Source organism: Anolis sagrei, chromosome 12 (assembly GCF_037176765.1).
Source record: "Anolis sagrei isolate rAnoSag1 chromosome 12, rAnoSag1.mat, whole genome shotgun sequence".
NCBI classification, from domain to species: Eukaryota; Metazoa; Chordata; class Lepidosauria; order Squamata; family Dactyloidae; genus Anolis; species Anolis sagrei.
The window spans coordinates 18,211,685-18,233,108 of NC_090032.1; the positions used below are offsets into that span (position 1 = coordinate 18,211,685).

The 21,424-nt window shown below is 47.0% G+C and overlaps 1 protein-coding gene across 1 annotated transcript in view; it reads right to left on the reverse strand.

The window, feature by feature from the left end:
• LOC132764374 (tRNA-dihydrouridine(47) synthase [NAD(P)(+)]-like) overlaps window positions 1-21,424 on the reverse strand; it is a 45,374-nt gene that overhangs the window by 15,078 nt on the left and 8,872 nt on the right. Inside the window, exons 3-6 of the mRNA XM_067472502.1 lie at window positions 15,015-15,458; window positions 8,965-9,006; window positions 8,706-8,855; window positions 1,105-1,215 (exon numbers count right to left, since the gene is read on the reverse strand). Coding sequence (XP_067328603.1) covers window positions 1,105-1,215; window positions 8,706-8,855; window positions 8,965-9,006; window positions 15,015-15,458 — 747 coding nt within the window. The remainder of the gene's footprint in view (window positions 1-1,104; window positions 1,216-8,705; window positions 8,856-8,964; window positions 9,007-15,014; window positions 15,459-21,424) is intronic.

The following is a 21,424-nucleotide window of genomic DNA, read 5'->3' on the forward strand; positions in this document are numbered from 1 at the left end:
GACCAAACTTGGTACAAATACTCAATATGCCCAAATATGAACACTGGTGGAGTTTGGGGAAAACAGATCTTGGCATGTGGGAGTTGCAGTTGCTGGGATGTATAGTTCCCTTGCCATCAAAGAGCATTCTGAACTCCAACAACAATGGAATTGAACCAAACTTGGCACACAGAACTCCCATTACCAACAGAAAATACTGGAGAGGTTTGGGGAAAATAGACCTTGGCAGTTGGGAGCTACTGGGATGTATAGCTCCCCTGCCATCAAGGAGCATTCTGAACTCCAACAACAATGGAATAGAACCAAACTTGGCACACAGAACTCCCATTACCAACAGAAAATACTGGAGAGGTTTGGGGAAAATAGACCTTGGCAGTTGGGAGCTACTGGGATGTATAGCTCCCCTGCCATCAAAGAGCATTCTGAACTCCAACAACAATGGAATTGAACCAAACTTGGCACACAGAACTCCCATTACCAACAGAAAATACTGGAGAGGTTTGGGGAAAATAGACCTTGGCAGTTGGGAGCTACTGGGATGTATAGTTCCCCTGCCATCAAGGAGCATTCTGATCTCCAGCATAAATAGCAAGGGCCGGGCAGAAAGGCTGCCCGCACGACTTTGCAATTTGTGTAGCCCTCCACCTGGGCCCCATGCCCTTCCGAGCTGGGAAAGGTGCGGGGGGCTGACCAGGAGTGCTAGCTTTTTGTCTGGTACAGGGGGTCGGCAGCCATTTTGGAGGGGGCGGAGCCAACCAAGGTAGCTTCGCGACCCCCCGAAAATGGCCCAATGACCCCTCTTTGTTGTACTTCTCAAGCCATCTAAAGACTGTTTTAGGTGGAAACCTCTGAGAACTTCTCTTTAGGCTCCCTGGCTTCCCGCTGGGCAAAGGTTGCACATCCTGTTCTAAAGACAATTATTTACAGTCGTAGCGTGCGACAGAACAGTAGTGATGCAACCAAGTTTGGGGGGGGGGGGGGTGTTGAATGCTCTCATTAAGGAGGCCAGACTTGGTGGAGGTGGTTGAGAACCACTGACATAAGGGAAGAAAACAAACCATTGGGCATCCCGCAAAGAGCTACAGAGACACATCCTTGCCATACCGTGTGAAAAAACGTGTAATCTCCAGCGTCAATCTCCAAGAAATCCACTTCGATCCTCTCATTGAAGAATTCTGCGCATTTGATCATGTGGTAGGGAGCCGATCCTCCTAACTGCAGGGCCAAGAGAGGGAAACTCATAGAACAACCACACAAACCACACAAAGAAATCATGCAACCCCAAACAACAATCCCGTCAGAAAAGGCAGTGCTAAGGAATCATCATCCTGGAACCCCAGGTTTCGGCGGTGACCAGGGGAACATTTGCACAGCTAAAGCTTGTGCGCCAGCTGCGCCCGTACCTTGGGAAGTTTGACTTGGCCACGGTAGTCCACGCTCTGGTTACATCCCGTCTTGACTACTGCAACGCTCTCTACGTGGGGCTGCCTTTGAAGACAGCTCGGAAGCTCCAACTAGTCCAACGCTCGGCAGCCATGATTTTAACAGGGGAGCATACAACCCCCCTGTTGCGCCAACTCCACTGGCTACCGATCTGCTACCGGGCTGAATTCAAAGTGCTGGCGTTGGCCTTTAAAGCCCTAAACGGTTCTGGCCCAAGCTACCTATCTGACCGCATCTCTGCCTATCAACCCACCAAGACTTTGAGATCTTAGAATCATAGAATCAAAGAGTTGGAAGAGACCTCCTGGGCCATCCAGTCCAACCCCATTCTGCCAAGAAGCAGGAATATTGCATTCAAATCACCCCTGACAGATGGCCATCCAGCCTCTGCTTAAAAGTTTCCAAAGAAGGAGCCTCCACCACACTCCGGGGCAGAGTTTTCCACTGCTGAACGGCTCTCACAGTCAGGAAGTTCTTCTTCGTGTTCAGATGGAATCTCCTCTCTTGTAGTTTGAAGCCATTGTTCCATTGCGTCCTAGTCTCCAAGGAAGCAGAAAACAAGCTTGCTCCCTCCTCCCTGTGGCTTCCTCTCACATATTTATACATGGCTATCATATCTCCTCTCAGCCTTCTCTTCTTCAGGCTAAACATGCCCAGTTCCCTAAGCCGCTCCTCATAGGGCTTGTTCTCCAGACCCTTGATCATTTTAGTCGCCCTCCTCTGGACACATTCCAGCTTGTCAATATCTCTCTTGAATTGTGGTGCCCAGAATTGGACACAGTATTCCAGGTGTGGTCTAACCAAAGCAGAATAGAGCATGGGGAGCATGACTTCCCTAGATCTAGACACTATGCTCCTATTGATGCAGGCCAAAATCCCATTGGCTTTTTTTTGCCGCCACATCACATTCCTGGCTCATGTTTAACTTGTTGTCCACGAGGACTCCAAGATCTTTTTCACACGTACTGCTCTCGAGCCAGGCATTGTCCCCCATTCTGTATCTTTGCAGATACAGGGGAGGCCCTTCTCTCGATCCCGCCTGCTTCTCAAGCACGGCTGGCGTGGACGAGAGACAGGGCCTTCTCGGTGGTGGCTCCTCGGCTGTGGAACGCCCTTCCTACGGACATTAGACTAGCACCATCTCTAATGGTATTCCGCAAAACAGTGAAGACCTGGCTGTTTGAGCAGGCGTTCCAATGATTAGTGCAATGATTGGTTAATGAACACTGGAATGGAACAATGGACGACGAATCTGGAACATGTTTTTGATGACGAGACGACAGTGAATGGGTCGTGTAATGTGTAATGTGTTAGGTTGTTAACTGTTTCTATACTGTAGCACTGAATTTTTGCTGTTCGTATTTGTTGTGAACCGCTGTGAGTCGCCTTCGGGCTGAGAACAGCGGTATATAAGTCAGGTAAATAAATAAAGAAATAAATACTTCCCTTCAACAGAGCCAGGTTTACAACCAAAGACAGGAACAAGCTCTGGATCGGCTGGGGTGTCAGAGGGGGTGTCAGAGGGGGTTGCCAAAGACCATCAGAAAACACAGTATTTTCTGTATTGTCGAAGGCTTTCATGGCCGGAATCCATGGGTTGTTGTCGGTTTTTCCGGGCTATATGGCCATGTTCTGGAGGCAATTTTTCTCCTGACGTTTCGCCTGCATCTATGGCAAGCATCCTCAGAGGTAGTGAGGTCTGTTGGAAGTAGGAAAAATGGGTTTATATATCTGTGGAATGACCAGGGTGAGACAAAGAACTTTTGTCTGCTGGGGCTAGGTGTGAATGTTTCAGCTGATCACCTTAATCATAGAATCATAGAATCAAAGAGTTGGAAGAGACCTCATGGGCCATCCAGTCCAACCCCCTTCTGCCAAGAAGCAGGAATATTGCATTCAAATCACCCCTGACAAATGGCCATCCAGCCTCTGCTTAAAAGCTTCCAAAGAAGGAGCCTCCACCACACTCCGGGGCAGAGAGTTCCACTGCTGAACGGCTCTCACAGTCAGGAAGTTCTTCCTCATGTTCAGATGGAATCTCCTCTCTTGTAGTTTGAAGCCATTGTTCCGCGTCCTAGTCTCCAAGGAAGCAGAAAACAAGCTTGCTCCCTCCTCCCTGTGGCTTCCTCTCACATATTTATACATGGCTATCATGATTAGCATTCAATGGCTTGGAAGTGCCTGGGGGGAATCTTTTATTGAGAGTGATTTAATGTGCCTGCTTGTTTCCCCTCTGTTGTTTTGCTGCTGTAATTTTTGATATATGTGCAGTGTGCATAGGAATTCATTCATGTTTTTTTCAAATTATAATCTGGCCTTCCAACAGTTTGAGGGACTGTGACCTGGCCCTCTGTTTAAAAAGTTTGCTCTAGAACATGGCCCTATAGCCCGAAAAAACCCACAAGAACCTAGCATTTGATTGCCTGGCAGTGCGTGGAGAAATCTTTTGTTGAGAGGTGATTAGATGTCCTTGTTTGTTTCCTCTCTGCTGTTTTGCTGTTGTAATTTTAGAGTTTTTTAATACTGGTAGCCAGATTTTGTTCATTTTCATGGTTTCCTCCTTTCTGTTGAAATTGTCCACATGCTTGTGGATCTCAGTGGCTTCTCTGTGTAGTCTGACATGGTGGTTGTTGGTGTGGTCCAGCATTTCTGTGTTCTCAAATAATATGCTGTGTCCAGGCTGGTTCATCAGGTGCTCTGCTATGGCTGACTTCTCTGGTTGACGTAGTCTGCAGTGCCTTTCATGTTCCTTGATGCGTGTCTGGGCAATGCTGTGTTTGGTGGTCCCTATGTAGACTTGTCCACAGCTGTGTGGTACACGGTAGACTCTGCAGAGGTGAGAGGATCCCTCTTGTCCTTTGCTGAACGGAGCATTTGTTGGATTTTCTTGGTGGGTCTGTAAGTGAAAATGAACAAAATCTGGCTACCAGTATTAAAAAACTCAAAAATTATTTATTTATTTATTTATTACTGTGCTTATATACCGCCGTTTCTCAGCCTAAATCGGCGACTCAACGCGGTTTACAACACAACGACAAGCAGCAATATTCCATTAAAAAGCATAAAAACACATACACAATACACAATATTATTGGGCCACCAATAATAATCCAATGCATCTCTTAATTGTAGTCGCAATCCAATTTCGTCGTCTGTGATTAACCAATCCTTGTTCATCAGTTTCGACTGCACCAGATTAATCGAATGCTTGTTTAAACATCCATGTCTTCAACCTTTTTCGAAATAGCATCAGCGAAGGGGCTGATCTCACCTCTATGGGGAGGGCATTCCAAAGCCGAGGGGCCACCACAGAAAAGGCCCTGTCTCTCGTTCCCGCCAGCCGCACCTGTGAAGCAGGCGGGATAGAGAGCAGGGCCTCCCCAGAAGATCTTAGGGTCCTGGTGGGCTGATAGGCCGAGATACGTTCGGATAGATAAGTTGGGCCAGAACCATTTAGGGCTTTAAAGGCCAGCGCCAGCACTTTGAATTGGGCCCGGTAGCAAATCGGCAGCCAGTGGAGCTGGTGCAGCAGAGGAGTTGTGTGCTCCCTGCGCCCCGCTCCGGTTAGTATCATGGCTGCCGCCCGTTGGACTAATTGGAGCTTCCGAGCCGTCTTCAAAGGCAACCCCACGTACAGCAGCAAAACAACAGAGGGGAAACAAACAGGCACATGAAATCACTCTCAACGAAAGATTCCCCCCAGGCGCTTCCAAGCCATTGAATGCAAATCAAGGTGATCAGCTGAAACATTCACAGCTAGCCCCAGCAGACAAGAGTCCTTTGTCTCACCCTGGTCATTCCACAGATATATAAACCCATTTTTCCTACTTCCAACAGACCTCACTACCTCTGAGGATGCTTGCCATAGATGCAGGTGAAACGTCAGGAGAAAAATTGCCTCCAGAACATGGCCATATAGCCCGAAAAAACCTTCAACAACCCACAGTATTTCTGGGACTAGTCCTTTGTCCCACCCTGGTCATTCCACAGATATATAAACCCATTTTCGCTAGTTCCAACAGGCCTCACTACCTCTGAGGATGCTTGCCATAGACGCAGGGGAAACGTCAGGAGAGAATGCCTCTAGAACATGGCCATATAGCCCGAAAAAACCTACAACAACCTATTATTATTATTATTATTATTATTAGACAGCTAATCACCTCTCAACAAAAGATTGCCCCAGGCACTGCCAGGCCATCAAATGCTAATCAACGTGGTCAGTTGAAACATTCACACCTCGCTCCAGCAGACAAGAGTCCTTTGTCCCACCCTGGTCATTCCACGGATATATAAACCCTTTTTCCTAGTTCCAACAGACCTCACTACCTCTGAGGATGCTTACCATAGATGCAGGCGAAACGTCAGGAGAAAAATTGCCTCCAGAACATGGCCATATAGCCCGGAAAAACCTACAACAACCCACAGTATTTTCTGTTGGTCATGGAGGTTCTGGGTGGGAAGTTTGGCTTGATTCAATCGTTGGTAGTGTTCAGAATGCTCTTAGATTGTAGGTGAACTATAAATCCCTTGATCCGTATCCCTCCTGGCTAGTAAAATCTTGCCTGGAGGGATTATGTGAACCTCTGTTGAATATAATAAATAGCTCCCTCGAGCAAGGAGTTTTTCCAGAGGGTTTAAAAGAGACGATGGTATCTCCACTCCTGAAGGAACCAGACTTAGAGTGGTCCATGCCTTGGTCACCTCCAGATTGGACTACTGCAATGCGCTCTACGTGGGGCTGCCCTTGAAGATGGCTCGGGAGCTCCAACTGGTCCAACGATCAGCAGGCAGGATGCTAACTAGGGCCCCTTACAGAGAGAGGTCAACCCTCCTGTTGAAGGAGCTCCACTGGCTGCCGTTTATTTTCCGAGCCCAATTTACGGTGCAGGTGCTTACCTACAAAGTCCTGAACGGTTTGGGACCATCCTACCTGCGTGACCGCATTTCCATCAACGAACCCATGCGCTCACTTCGGTCATCTGGAGAGGCCCTGCTCGTGATCCCACCTACGTCGCAAGCGCGCATGGTGGGGACGCGGGACAGGGCCTTTTCCGTGGTGGCCCCCCGTCTCTGGAACACCGTCCCCAAAGATCTTAGACAGGCCCCTACCCTGGCAGTCTTCAGAAAGAACTTGAAGACCTGGCTGTTCCGATGCGCCTTCCCAGATTAGGAAATCTCCAATACCAAGTCCAAGAAGCACTTTACTAGAACTAAGATTGCTGCACATCGCACACTGCACTTGCCCTATAATGTCTTATATACCACCTGTCACATCAGCACTTTTAATCCTGTACCCATTACTCTGGCCCGGCCCAGTTTTATTGTGTCTTAGTGTATTGTTTATTGCTTGTTGTTTATATTGCTTTACTTACTTACTTAGGCGATCCCTCGTTGGACGAGTAAGATGGTCTTCCATTATGGATTTCCTTGTGGGTCCGTATGTGGCTGTGGAGCCCTATTCTTGCTCTGCATCTTCTTCCGCAGTGAGGGCATTGGTTTCCAGGTGGAAGGCGGTCCCGGTCGGGGTTGGCTTGACGCGCCTTCCTCCTGGCACGTTTCTCTCTTTCACCCTCCACTCGTGCCTCCTCAAATTCTGCAGCACTGCTGGTCACAGCTGTCCTCCAGCTGGAGCGCTCAAGGGCCAGGGCTTCCCACTTCTCAGTGTCTATGCCAGAGTTTTTGAGGTTGGCTTTGAGCCCATCTTTAAATCTCTTTTCCTGTCCACCAACGTTCCGTTTTCCGTTCTTAAGTTCGGAGTAGAGCAACTGCTTTGGGAGCCGGTGGTCAGGCATCCGGACAACGTGGCCAGGCCAGCGGAGTTGATGTTGGAGGACCATCGCTTCAATGCTGGTGGTCTTTGCTTCTTCCAGCACACTGACGTTTGTCCCCTTGTCTTCCCCAGAGATTTGCAGGATTTTCCAGAGGCAGCACTAATGGAATCATTCTAGGAGTTGCATGTGATGTCTGTAGACAGTCTACGTCTCGCAGGCATATAGCAGGGTTGGGAGGACAATAGCTTTCTAAACAAGCACCTTGGTTTCCCTACGGATGTCCCGGTCCTCAAACACTCTCTGCTTCATTCGGAAAATGCTGCACTCGCAGAGCTCAAGCGGTGTTGTATTTCAGTGCCAATGTTGATATCTGTAGACAGTCCATGTCTCACAAGCGTATAGCAGGGTTGGGAGGACAATAGCTTTATAAACAAGCACCTTTGTCTCCCTACGGATGTCCCGGTCCTCAAACACTCTCTGCTTCATTAGGAAAAATGCTGCACTCGCAGAGCTCAGGCAGTGTTGTATTTCAGTCCCAGTGTTGACATCTGTAGACAGTCCACGTCTCACAGGCATAGAGCAGGGTTGGGAGGACAATAGCTTTATAGACAAGCACCTTGGCATCCCTACGGATGTCCCGGTCCTCAAACACTCTCTGCTTCATTCTGGAAAATGCTGCACTTGCAGAGCTCAGGCGGTGTTGTATTTCGGCGTCAATGTTGACTTTGGTGGAGAGGTGGCTGCCTAGGTAGCGGAAATGGTCCACGTTTTCTAATGTTACACCATTAAGCTGTATTATTGGCATTGGAGAGGGATTGGCTGGCGACTGCTGGAACAGCACCTTGGTTTTCTCAATGTTCAGTGACAGGCCGAGCTTCTCGTATGCTTCTGCGAAGGTGTTTAGAGTGGCTTGTAGATCTTCTTCCGTATGCGCACAGACGACATTGTCATCAGAATACTGGAGTTCTATAACAGCTGTTGTTGTAACCTTGGTTTTGGCTTTCAGTCTGCTGAGGTTGAATAGCTTGCCATCTGTCCGATAGATGATTTCCACTCCGGTGGGAAGCTTCCCATCAACAAGGTGAAGTATCATAGCGATGAAGATGGAGAATAGAGTTGGGGCAATAACACATCCCTGTTTGACACCGGATTCCACCTTAAATGGGTCACTTTGGGAGTCATTGCTGTCCAAGACTGTTGCCTTCATGTCATCGTGGAGGAGCCGCAGGATGTTCACAAATTTGTTTGGGCACCCGATTTTGTGGAGGATTGTGTCTTAGTGTATTGTTTATTGCTTGTTGTTTATATTGCTTTAATTGTTTTTAATTTGCCTTATGTTTTGAATTGTTATAATGTGTGTTGAGGCCTTCGAGAGATGCTAGCAGGGTACAAATAAAGTTTAATAATAATAATAATAATAATGTCGCTTCCCGTCACCATATTGAAATGGACTAAGTGGGAATATCAAGGCTCGGGTTCTAGAGCTACCTGGATGCCAAAAAGGTCTTCCGATTCGTGGCGGTGGAAGAATTCTCCAAAGTTCTCCAAGTTCCACCTGTACACGTTCTGAGGAAGACTGCTGCAGGTGATGTCTGCTCCGAACCGCTTGCAAATCCTCCGGAAAGGGACGCTGCCCCACTGAAATCCAAGAGAAGGGAGAGGACTGTGGGCAGATTGAACCGCCAGAGAGTAAGAACATGGAAAGACTCTTGGTTTCTTATCAAAAGCAAATAAAGCACCGGCCTACCTTTCCTAAAGGGGATAAATAAAGCTTCTCAAGAACGTCCAGCTGTGAAGACAGAGAAAAGATGGTGTGAGAACGAAATAAGGCACCAAAAGCAAAACAACCTCCACAGAGTGAAGAGAGAGGGGCCCAGGGGACAGTTCCATTTTGTCTCCTGCATATGTCATCACTTGGGGACCCCTCCCCCCAGCACCAACTGTTGCTCTGGGTCAGAGTGAAGAGAGAGGGGTCCAGGGGACAGTTCCATCTTGTCTCCTGCATATGTCATCACTTGGGGACCCCTCCCCCCAGCACCAACTGTTGCTCTGGGTCAGAGTGAAGAGAGAGGGGTCCAGGGGACAGTTCCATTTTGTCTCCTGCATATGTCATCACTTGGGGACCCCTCCCACCAGCACCAACCGCCGCTCTGGGCCAGAGTAAAGAGAGAGGTCCAGGGGACAGTTCCATTTTGTCTCCTGCATATGTCATCAGTTCGGGATCCCTCCCCCCAGCACCAACTGTTGCTCTGGGCCAGAGTGAAGAGAGAGGGGTCCAGGGGACAGTTCCATTTTGTCTCCTGCATATGTCATCACTTGGGGACCCCTCCCCCCAGCACCAATTGTTGCTCTGGGTCAGAGTGAAGAGAGAGGGGTCCAGGGGACAGTTCCATCTTGTCTCCTGCATATGTCATCAGTTGGGGAACCCTCCCCCCAGCACCAACTGCCGCTCTGGGCCAAAGTGAAGAGAGAGGGGTCCAGGGGACAGTTCCATCTTGTCTCCTGCATATGTCATCAGTTGGGGAACCCTCCCCCCAGCACCAACTGCCGCTCTGGGTCAGAGTGAAGAGAGAGGGGTCCAGGGGACAGTTCCATCTTGTCTCCTGCATATGTCATCAGTTGGGGAACCCTCCCCCCAGCACCAACTGCCGCTCTGGGTCAGAGTGAGGAGAGAGGGGTCCAGGGGACAGTTCCATCTTGTCTCCTGCATATGTCATCAGTTGGGGACCCATCCCCCCAGTACCAACTGCCGCTCTGGGTCAGAGTGAAGAGAGAGGGGTCCAGGGGACAGTTCCATCTTGTCTCCTGCATATGTCATCAGTTGGGGAACCCTCCCCCCAGCACCAACTGCCGCTCTGGGTCAGAGTGAGGAGAGAGGGGTCCAGGGGACAGTTCCATCTTGTCTCCTGCATATGTCATCAGTTGGGGAACCCTCCCCCCAGCACCAACTGCTGCTCTGGGTCAGAGTGAGGAGAGAGGGGTCCAGGGGACAGTTCCATCTTGTCTCCTGCATATGTCATCAGTTGGGGAACCCTCCCCCCAGCACCAACTGCCGCTCTGGGTCAGAGTGAGGAGAGAGGGGTCCAGGGGACAGTTCCATCTTGTCTCCTGCATATGTCATCAGTTGGGGAACCCTCCCCCCAGCACCAACTGCTGCTCTGGGTCAGAGTGAGGAGAGAGGGGTCCAGGGGACAGTTCCATCTTGTCTCCTGCATATGTCATCAGTTGGGGAACCCTCCCCCCAGCACCAACTGCCGCTCTGGGTCAGAGTGAGGAGAGAGGGGTCCAGGGGACAGTTCCATCTTGTGTCCTGCATTTGTCATCAGTTGGGGATCCCTTCCCACCAACAGCAACTATTGCTCTGGGTCAGAGTGAGGAGAGAGGAGTCCAGGGGACAGTTCCTTCTTGTCTCCTGCATATGTCATCAGTTGGGGACCCCTCCCCCCAGCACCAACTGCCGCTCTGGGCCAGAGTGAAGAGAGAGGGGGCCAGGGGACAGTTCCACCTTATCTCCCGTCCTATGCTAATAATATAATATAATATAATATAATATAATATAATATAATAAATATAATGTATATACATATAATATTTATAATATTATAATGTCATGTGATATAATACTAATTATAATAAGGTATTTTAATTATATATTTTATTACATGCAATATTACTAATAATATTACAATATAGTGGTATAGTACCATATAGTAATATTTAATACTGATATTGTACTATGCTAATAATATAATATATTGTATATATATATATATATATATATATCTTGTAAGCCACTCTGACTCCCCTTTCGGGGTGAGAAAGGCGGCATAGAAATGTCGTAAATAAATAAATAAATATTAAGACGGGCAACATTCTCCCTTCTATTCTTCCACTTTTGCAGTAGCTGAAAGAAGTAAGGACAAAAGGAGGAAAGTGGGTTGTGTGTAGAAACCAGGACACTTACATGCTAAAAGAAGAAAATGAGAATGCAGGGGAGTAATCGGAATTTTCCCTGTCTGGTCGGTATGGGGAATTCTGCATTGGTTAGGTATGTTTGAACCTTTGGTGGAAAAGTCCATTACAAAACAAATTACGGCTGGTTGGATTACTATTTGTAGTAAGGTACCGCCAGGAGCTGTCTTCATAGACCTGTCCACAGCTTAGGATACTGTGAACCACCGCCTCCTCCTGAGAAAAATGTATAATATCACAAAGGACGACCACCTCACCCGCCTCATAGGAAACCTGCTACAAAACAGGAGCTTTTTTGTTGAGTTCAGGGCCAGAGAAGCAGATGGCGGAAACAGAAGAACGGCCTGTCTCAGGGGAGCGTGCTTGCTCCATCAGTGTTCAACATCTAGACAAATGACCAGCCACTGCCAGAAGGGACAGAGAGTTTCATCTATGCTGATGATCGTGCCATCACTGCTCAAGCTTTGAGATGGTTGAACAGAAGCTCTCCGAAGCTCTAGGTCAGTGGTTCTCAACCTTTCTAACACCGGGACCCCTAAATATGGTTCCTCATGTTGTGGTGACCCCCAACCTCGCCTGCCTTGGATGGCGAGAGCACGAGGCAAGCGAGGCAAGATTTGCACGAGGCCAGGCCTCGTGCGGAGGACCCTTCACTGGATGACTAGAGTGTGAGGTGGGCTTTGCACGAGGCCAGGCCTCGCGTGAAGAAGCCCTCACCTGGCCCACGCCCTTGGGGCGGGGCCAGTGGAGGTGGCCTCGCAACCCCTCCAAAATGGCCAGGCGACCCCCCTGGGGGTCGCGACCCCCAGGTTGAGAACCACTGCTCTAGGTGCTCTTACTGCCTATTACAGGGAAAACCAGCTGGTCCCCAACCCATCTAAAACACAGACATGTGCTTTTCATCTCACGAACAGACAAGCATCCCGAGCTCTGAGGATCATCTGGGAGGGAATCCCACTGAAACATATACCTGGGTGTCACTCTGGACCGTGCTCTGACCTACAAGAAGCACTGCCTGAACATCAAACAAAAGGTGGGTGCTAGAGACAATATCAAACAAAAGCTGACTGGCTCAACCTGGGGATCACAACCAGACACAGTGAAGACATCTGCCCTTGCGCTATGCTACTCTGCTGCTGAGTATGCATGCCCAGTGTGGAACACATCTTACCACACTGAAACAGTGGATGTGGCTCTGAATGAGACGTGCCGCATTATCACGGGGTGTCTGCACCTGTTGCAACCCAGAGCAGGAAACTGGACCCTCAGACAACCATCCACCACACTTGACTTCAGGAAAACAATCCTTTTTTATTGATGAAAGATGATTACAAAATAGAGGAAATATGCAAAGGTAAAAAACCACAGTAAAAATCAGCAACAAGAAATGTCCATAAACAAAATCATAAAACCCACAGCGAAACTGCTGTATCCTGGAACCTGTTAGCAATCCACTAACCGTACTTGGAACAACTAGAAAACCTCCGAGGAACAAGGCCAATTGAATCAGGAGACCTGCAAAAGCTTGCACATGAATCTGGAACGATGCCTAGTCTGAAGCTGCTTTCAGGCCAGGCATACTTAAGGCCGAAAAATCTATTGCGAGACACGCCTGAAGTTTTTGTTTGCATTTCTCTCAATCTGGCTGACCTACATAAACTTTGTGCTTCTCCCCGGCTCTGCCAAATCTGCCCCCGCCTATCCTCATTAGGCAGACCAGGTGTCAGATTCCCTGGAGAGGAAAAGGAAGTGAAACTTCTCCGCTCAGCTCGGGAATGCATGTTCTCATGGGAATTTTGACTTTCACTTTCCAAGGCTGTAGGATTTTCACTACTCAAACCATCATCATCTATATTGGCCTCAGAATTCACATTGACATCTACATTGGCATCAGGAAATACAATCAGAGAATCAGGTTCAGGTTCACACACAGGCTGAACCCCAACAGCACCCTACACCACTCCAGAAATTACACTGCTTAGCCGGTATAGCACCACCTGACATCTGCCGGGAAGTAGCAGCAGATAGTGAAAGGACCAAGGCAGAGACATCTCCAGCTCATCCCTTGTTTGTGTATCAGCCAGCACATCAACGACTTAAATCTAGAAATAGTTTTGTAAGATTTATAGAGACACTCGCTAGAACACCTCAGCAAGCGAGAGTCCAAAAGTGGCAGGCTCAAACCCAGAACTTCAATCAATGGCTGTTTAACCTCAGCAGACTGAAAGCCAAAACCAAGGTTACAACAACATCTGTTATGGAACTCCAGTATGCTGATGACAATGTCGTCTGTGCCCATTCAGAAGAAGATCTACAAGCCACCCTAGACACCTTCACAGAAGCATATACGAAGCTTGGCCTATCACTGAACATCGAGAAAACCAAAGTGCTGTTCCAGCAGTCACCAGCCATCCCCTCTCCAATGCCAGAGATACAGCTTAATGGTGTAACATTAGAAAATGTTGACCATTTCTGCTCCCTTGGCAGCCACCTCTCCACCAAAGGCAACATCGACACCGAAATACAACACCGCCTGAGCTCTGCGAGTGCAGCATTTTCCCGAATGAAGCAGAGAGTGTTTGAGGACCGAGACATCCGTAGGGATACCAAGGGGCTTGTCTATAAAGCTATTGTCCTCCCAACCCTGCTCTATGCCTGGGAGATGTGGACTGTCTACAGATGTCAACATTGACTCCGAAATACAACACCGCCTGAGCTCTACGAGTGCAGCATTTTCCCAAATGAAGCAGAGAGTGTTTGAGGACCAGGACATCCGTAGGGATACCAAGGGGCTTGTCTATAAAGCTATTGTCCTCCCAACCCTGCTCTATGCCTGGGAGACGTGGACTGTCTACAGACGTCACATGCAACTCCTGGAACGATTCCATCAGCGCTGCCTCCGGAAAATCCTGCAAATCTCTTGGGAAGGCAGGCGGACAAACGACAATGTGCTGGAAGAAGCAAAGACCACCAGCATTGAAGCGATGGTCCTCCAACATCAACTCCGCTGGGCCGGCCACGTTGTCCAGATGCCAGACCACCATCTCCCAAAGCAGTTAATGTACTTTGAACTTAAGAACAGAAAATGGAACGTTGGTGGACAGGAAAAGAGATTGAAAGATGGCCTCAAAGCCAACCTTAAAATCTCTGGCATGGACACTGAGAACTGGGAAGCCCTGGCCCTTGAGCGCCCCAGCTGGAGGTCAGCTGTGACCAGCAGTGCTGCAGATTTCGAGGAGGCACGAGTGGAGGGTGAAAGAGAGAAACGTGCCAGGAGGAAGGCGCGTCAAGCCAACCCGACCGGGACCGCCTTCCACCTGGAAACCAATGCCTTCACTGTGGGAGAAGATGCGGGTCAAGAATAGGGCTCCACAGCCACCTACAAACCCACAAGAATATTGGAAGACTATCTTACTCGTCCAACGAGGGATCGCCTAAGTAAGTAAGTAAGTACCAAATGAGAGACTCCCCCCTGGGCACACGACTTGGAAGGCACTGAACAGACTGCGCTCTGGCCCCACGAGATGCAGAGCCAACCTCAAGAAATGGGGCCACCAAGTGGAGTCCACGACATGAGAGTGGGGAGAAGAGCAAACCACTGACCACCTGCTGCAATGCACCCTGAGCCCTGCAACATGCACAATGGAGGACTTTCTTGCGGCAACGCCAGAGGCACTCCAAGTGGCCAGATACTGGTCAAAGGACATTTAATCAACTACTAAATTCGCAAAAATTGTGTTTTGTCTGTTTGTTTGTTTTGTTCTGTTAGAAATGTAATACAATTGACTGGTTGCCCCTGACACGACAAATAAATAAAATAAATACCTTTTTTTTCTCGCAGGGCCTCAGCCTTATAAGGTCCTCATCTGTCAGGACACCGACTGTTTTGCGGGGCATTACTGGGGGAATTTCTGGTAGAGAATCGGATGTGAAATCAAGCTCGGGTATCCTCATCGCCGTTTCAACCTTGGGGAAGGATTTGAGGTAGTCCATGGACTTGCAAAACGGAAACGCCATCAGCGCTGCAGTGGCCTTATCCATATGCTGGTTCTTCACGTCCGGCTTCACGACGCACAGTTCTTTGCTGACCGGGTTCTGGCAGTCCTGTCCCGAGTGGGCCCCACTGAAGCGGCAGGCGATCCCAAATCGGCACTTGCCGAACAGCGAGAAGAGAATGCAGCAGTCTCCAATGTCCGGCGGCTTGGTGGCAAGGTACTTCTCGAGATTGTGCTGCCAGGGACACTCGGAGCCGAAAAAACACTTCTCACCCTTAAACAAGAGGAAGATGCCGTGAGGTCACATCCACCAATCCCACCACCGTCAACAATTATATAATCACTAGCTGTGGCCCACATGGGGGTTCTGTGTGGGAAGTTTGCCCCATTTCTGTCATTTGTGGTCGTGGGAGTCCTGTGTGCCAAGTTTGGCTCAATTCCATCACTGGTAGGGTTCAGAATGCTCTTTAATTGTAGTGAACTATAAATCCCAGTAACTACAAATCCCAAATGTCAAGGTCTATTTCCGCCAAACTCCATCTGCGTTCATATTTAGGCATATGGAATTTTTGTGTCAAGTTTGGTCCAGATCCATCATTGTTTGAGTCCACAATGCTCCCTGGATGTAGGTGAACTACAACTCCCAAACTCAAGGTCACTGCCCTCCAATCCCTTCCAGTATGTTCTGTTGGTCATGGAAGTCCTGTATGCCATGTTTGGTTCAATTCCATCATTGGTGGAGTTCAGAATGCTCTTTGATTGTAGGTGAACTATAAATCCCAGTAAGTACAAATCCCAAATGTCAAGGTCTATTTCCTCCAAACTCCATCGGTGTTCATATTTGGGCATATTGAGTATTCGTGTAGAGTTTGGTCCAGATCCATCATTGTTTGAGTCCACTATAAATCCCAGCAACTACAACTCCCAAATGACAAAATCAATTTCTTTTTGAGTGAAGGACATACATGGCGTTGTTAGGTGTCTTGTGTCCAAATTTGGTGCCAATTCGTCCAGTGGTTTTTGAGTTCTGTTTTGAGTGAACATTACATTTTTATTTATATAGATTTTTTTAAAAATCCCAATTTAAATTATCAAACGCCTTTTCTGCATCGAGACTTAATAGAGCTAACTCTTCTTGGTTATTTCAATTGTAGAATTCAGTTGTATTTAAAATTATTCCCAAACTCCCAAACTCAAGGTCAATGCCCACCAATCCCTTCCAGTATGTTCTGTTGGTCATGGAAGTCCTGTATGCCATGTTTGGTTCAATTTCATCATTGGTGGAGTTCAGAATGCTCTTTGATTGTAGGTGAACTATAAATCCCAGTAAGTACAAATCCCAAATGTCAAGGTCTATTTCCTCCAAACTCCATCTGCGTTCATATTTAGGCATATGGAATTTTTGTGTCAAGTTTGGTCCAGATCCATCATTGTTTGAGTCCACAGTGCTCTCTGGATGTAGGTGAACTACAACTCCCAAACTCAAGGTCAGTGCCCTCCAATCCCTTCCAGTATGTTCTGTTGGTCATGGAAGTCCTGTATGCCATGTTTGGTTCAATTCCATCATTGGTGGAGTTCAGAATGCTCTTTGATTGTAGGTGAACTATAAATCCCAGTAAGTACAAATCCCAAATGTCAAGGTCTATTTCCTCCAAACTCCATCTGCGTTCATATTTAGGCATATGGAATTTTTGTGTCAAGTTTGGTCCAGATCCATCATTGTTTGAGTCCACAATGCTCCCTGGATGTAGGTGAACTACAACTCCCAAACTCAAGGTCACTGCCCTCCAATCCCTTCCAGTATGTTCTGTTGGTCATGGAAGTCCTGTATGCCATGTTTGGTTCAATTCCATCATTGGTGGAGTTCAGAATGCTCTTTGATTGTAGGTGAACTATAAATCCCAGTAACTACAAATCCCAAATGTCAAGGTCTATTTCCTCCAAACTCCATCTGCGTTCATATTTAGGCATATGGAATTTTTGTGTCAAGTTTGGTCCAGATCCATCATTGTTTGAGTCCACAGTGCTCTCTGGATGTAGGTGAACTACAACTCCCAAACTCAAGGTCAATGCCCACCAATCCCTACCAGTGTGTTCTGTTGGTCATGGAAGTCCTGTATGCCAAGGAAAGAAAGAAAGAGAAGCAAGGAAGGAGAGAAGGAAATAAAAAAGGGAAAGGAAAAAGAGAGGGAAGGAAGGAGAGAAGGAACGAAAGATAGGGAAGGAAGGAAGGGAGGATGGATGTAACCAAAGAGCAAAGAATGGGAGGAAAGAAACAGGTAGAGATGGAAGAAAGATGAGAGATAGGGAAAGAAAAAGAGGAAAGGAAGGAATGAGGGAAGGGAGGAGAGAAAGAGGGAGGGAAGGTTGGCCACAGCAACGCGTGGCGGATACAGCTAATATATGTATATACATTACATTACATTACATTACATTATATTATACTAGCTGTACCCGCCATGCGTTGCTGTGGCCCAGTCTGGTAATCTGGAAAATAAAGTAATGAGAAAGTGTAGGCATATGGAATATTTGTGTCAAATTTGGTCCAGATCCATCATTGTTTGAGTCCACAGTGCTCCCTGGATGTAGGTGAACTGCAACTCCCAAACTCAAGGTCAATGCCCTCCAATCCCTTCCAGTGTGTTCTGTTGGTCATGGAAGTCCTGTATGCCATGTTTGGTTCAATTCCATCATTGGTGGAGTTCAGAATGCTCTTTGATTGTAGGTGAACTATAAATCCCAGTAAGTACAAATCCCAAATGTCAAGGTCTATTTCCTCCAAACTCCATCGGTGTTCATATTTGGGCATATTGAGTATTCGTGTAGAGTTTGGTCCAGATCCATCATTGTTTGAGTCCACTATAAATCCCAGCAACTACAACTCCCAAATGACAAAATCAATTTCTTTTTGAGTGAAGGACATACATGGCGTTGTTAGGTGGCTTGTGTCCAAATTTGGTGCCAATTCGTCCAGTGGTTTTTGAGTTCTGTTAATCCCACAAGTGAACATTACATTTTTATTTATATAGATTTTTTTAAAAATCCCAATTTAAATTATCAAACGCCTTTTCTGCATCGAGACTTAATAGAGCTAACTCTTCTTGGTTATTTCAATTGTAGAATTCAGTTGTATTTAAAATTATTCCCAAACTCCCAAACTCAAGGTCAATGCCCACCAATCCCTTGCAGTGTGTTCTGTTGGTCATGGAAGTCCTGTATGCCATGTTTGGTTCAATTCCATCATTGGTGGAGTTCAGAATGCTCTTTGATTGTAGGTGAACTATAAATCCCAGTAAGTACAAATCCCAAATGTCAAGGTCTATTTCCTCCAAACTCCATCTGTGTTCATATTTGGGCATATTGAGTATTCGTGTAGAATTTGGTCCAGATCCATCATTGTTTGAGTCCACAGTGCTCTCTGGATGTGGGTGAACTATAATTCCCAAACTCAGGGTCAATGTGCACCAAAACCTTCCAGTATTTTCTGTTGGTCATGGGAGCCCTTTGTGCTAAGTTTGGCCCAATTCCATCATTGGTGGAGTTCAGAATGCTCTTTAATTGTAGGTGGGTGAACTACAATTCCCAAACTCAAGGTCAATGTGCACCAAACCCTTCCAGTATTTTCTGTTGGTCATGGGAGCCCTGTGTGCTAAGTTTGGCCCAATTCCATCATTGGTGGAGTTCAGAATGCTCTTTAATTGTAGGTGGGTGAACTACAATTCCCAAACTCAAGGTCAATGTGCACCAAACCCTTCCAGTATTTTCTGTTGGTCATGGGAGCCCTGTGTGCTAAGTTTGGCCCAATTCAAACTCCCTCCTTCCTTCCTTCCGTCCTTCCTTCCTTCCTTCCTTCCTGTCCCTCCTTCTTTCTTTTCCTTCCTTCCCTTCTTTCCCTCCTTCCCCCCCTCCTTTTGTTTTCCTTCCTTCCTGTCCCTCCTTCCTTCCTTCTTTCTTTCCTTCTTTCTATGTAAGATATAAATACAATATTAAATAGGATAGTCAAGAAGTAACGAGAGGAGGAGGAAAAGGGGGAAGGAAGGAAGGAAGGAAGGAGACAAGGAGGGAGGGAAAGAAGAAAGGAAAGAAAGAAAGAAAGAAAGAAAGAAAGAAAGAAAGAAAGAAAGAAAAGCAAGGAAGGAAGGAGAGAAGGAAATAAAAAAAGTGGAAGGAAAAAGAGAGGGAAAGAAGGAGAGAAGGAACGAAAGACAGGAAGGAAGGAAGGAAGGAAGGAAGGGAGGGAGGGAGGGAGGGAGGGAGGGAGGGAGGGAGGGAGGGAGGGAGGAGAGAAGGAAGGATGCAACCAAAGAGCAAAGAACGGGGGAAAGAAACAGGTAGAGATGAAAGAAAGAAGAGAAATAGGAAGGGAAAGGGAAAGAAATAGAGGAAAGGAAGGAAAGAGGGAAGGAAGGAAAGAAAGAGGGAAGTTTGGCCACAGCAACAAGTAGCAGGTACAGCTAGTTCATAATAAAATGGTTTAAAACAGTTTACATTCCAATTACTCCTGGGATCAGAAAATACTGGAAGGGTTTGGTGGGCATTGACCTTGAGTTTGGGAGTTGTAGTTCACCAACATCCAGATAGCATTATGGAATCAAACAATGATGGATCTGGACTAAACTTGGCATGAATATTCCATATGCCCAAATATGCACACAACTGGAGTTTGGGGGAAATAGACCTTGATATTTGGGAGTTGTAGTTGCTGGGATGTATAGTTCACCTACAATCAAAGAGCATTCTGAACTCCACCAATGATGGCATTGAACCAAACTTGGCACACAGAACTCCATTGACCAACAGAAAATACTGAAAGGGTTTGGTGGGCATTGACCTTGAGTTTGGGAGTTGTAGTTCACCTGCATCCAGAAAGCACTGTGGACTCAAACAGTGATGGATCTGGACCAAACTTGACATGGATACGCAATATGCCCAGATGTGAACACAGATGGAGTTTGGAGGAAATAGACCTTGACATTTGGGATTTGTACTTACTGGGATTTATAGTTCACCTACAATCAAAGAGCATTCTGAACTCCACCAATGATGGAATTGAACCAAACATGGCATACAGGACTTCCATGACTCAAGGTCACTGCCCTTGACATTTGGGAGTTGTAGTTCCTGAGATTTATAATTCACCTACAATCAAAGAGCATTCTGAACCCCACCAACAATAGAATTGGCCCAAACGTTCCACACAGGACCTCCATGACCAAGAGAAAATACTGTGTTTTCTGATGGTTTTTGGCGACCCCTCTGACACCCCCTCACGACCTCCCCAGGGGCCCCAACCCCCAGGTTGAGAACCACTGCCTTATACAATAGGCACAACAAATAGTATTGCAAGACAAGCATATCCCCCTTTTCCCTAATGGCATGACTACAAGCCATGGCAAAAAAAACACAACCCTATTATGGAGTTTTCATCACAAGTTTTGTCGCCTTCTGCGCAGGAGCAGGGGAGCCTAGGGATGATTATTGTTGCTACCAATTTGAAAGGAACCAAATTTACCATCAAGTTAGAAGGGAGGCTGTTAAATCGCACCTCTTCTTTTATTAAGATAGTAATAACTTAGTAGTAATTAAACTATATGTATTGTAGCGTGACTGGAGATAAGAATATAGATCTATTTGGTCACTTTCCCCTGCGTTTCTGCCACCACGTGAGGTAAGTTATAATATTGTGAGAAATGGCACACTGGATGCAAAATTGATGGAGGTGAGGCAGTCTTCAAACAAAAGTTAACAAGTTTATTGAGCACAAAGCGTGTGGTTGCAAGTTGTAACTTTTCTTATGGAACTCAGAATAATACTTGGTCAGATGAATGTTACACTCTTTCAGGTTATATAGTATCTTCTTGACATAGAGCACTTGCTTCGGACAAAGTATCAATACAGGGATATTTCCCTTATTTGATCCTTCCTAGATCAAATTCTAAATAAGCTATTCTTTAGCCTCTCCTTGGACTAAAGAATTCCGGCTATGCTTCCCCCTTTCGGCTACCCTAGCCAGAGAAACTTCCAATAGCCAGACCCGGCTTTCCAAAGCCTCGAAACTTTGCTTCAGAAGTCACTCAGCCACCTTTTCCTCTCCTTCTCTCTCAACTCCTCACTCTAACTCCTCACTGCTAAACCCTAACTCCTCACTCCTCGGAACCTAAAACCTAACTGAACATAAACTGTCGTTTTTCAAACTCTCCCCTCTAAGCTCCTCCCACTTCTCTCTCTACTGCATCGTCT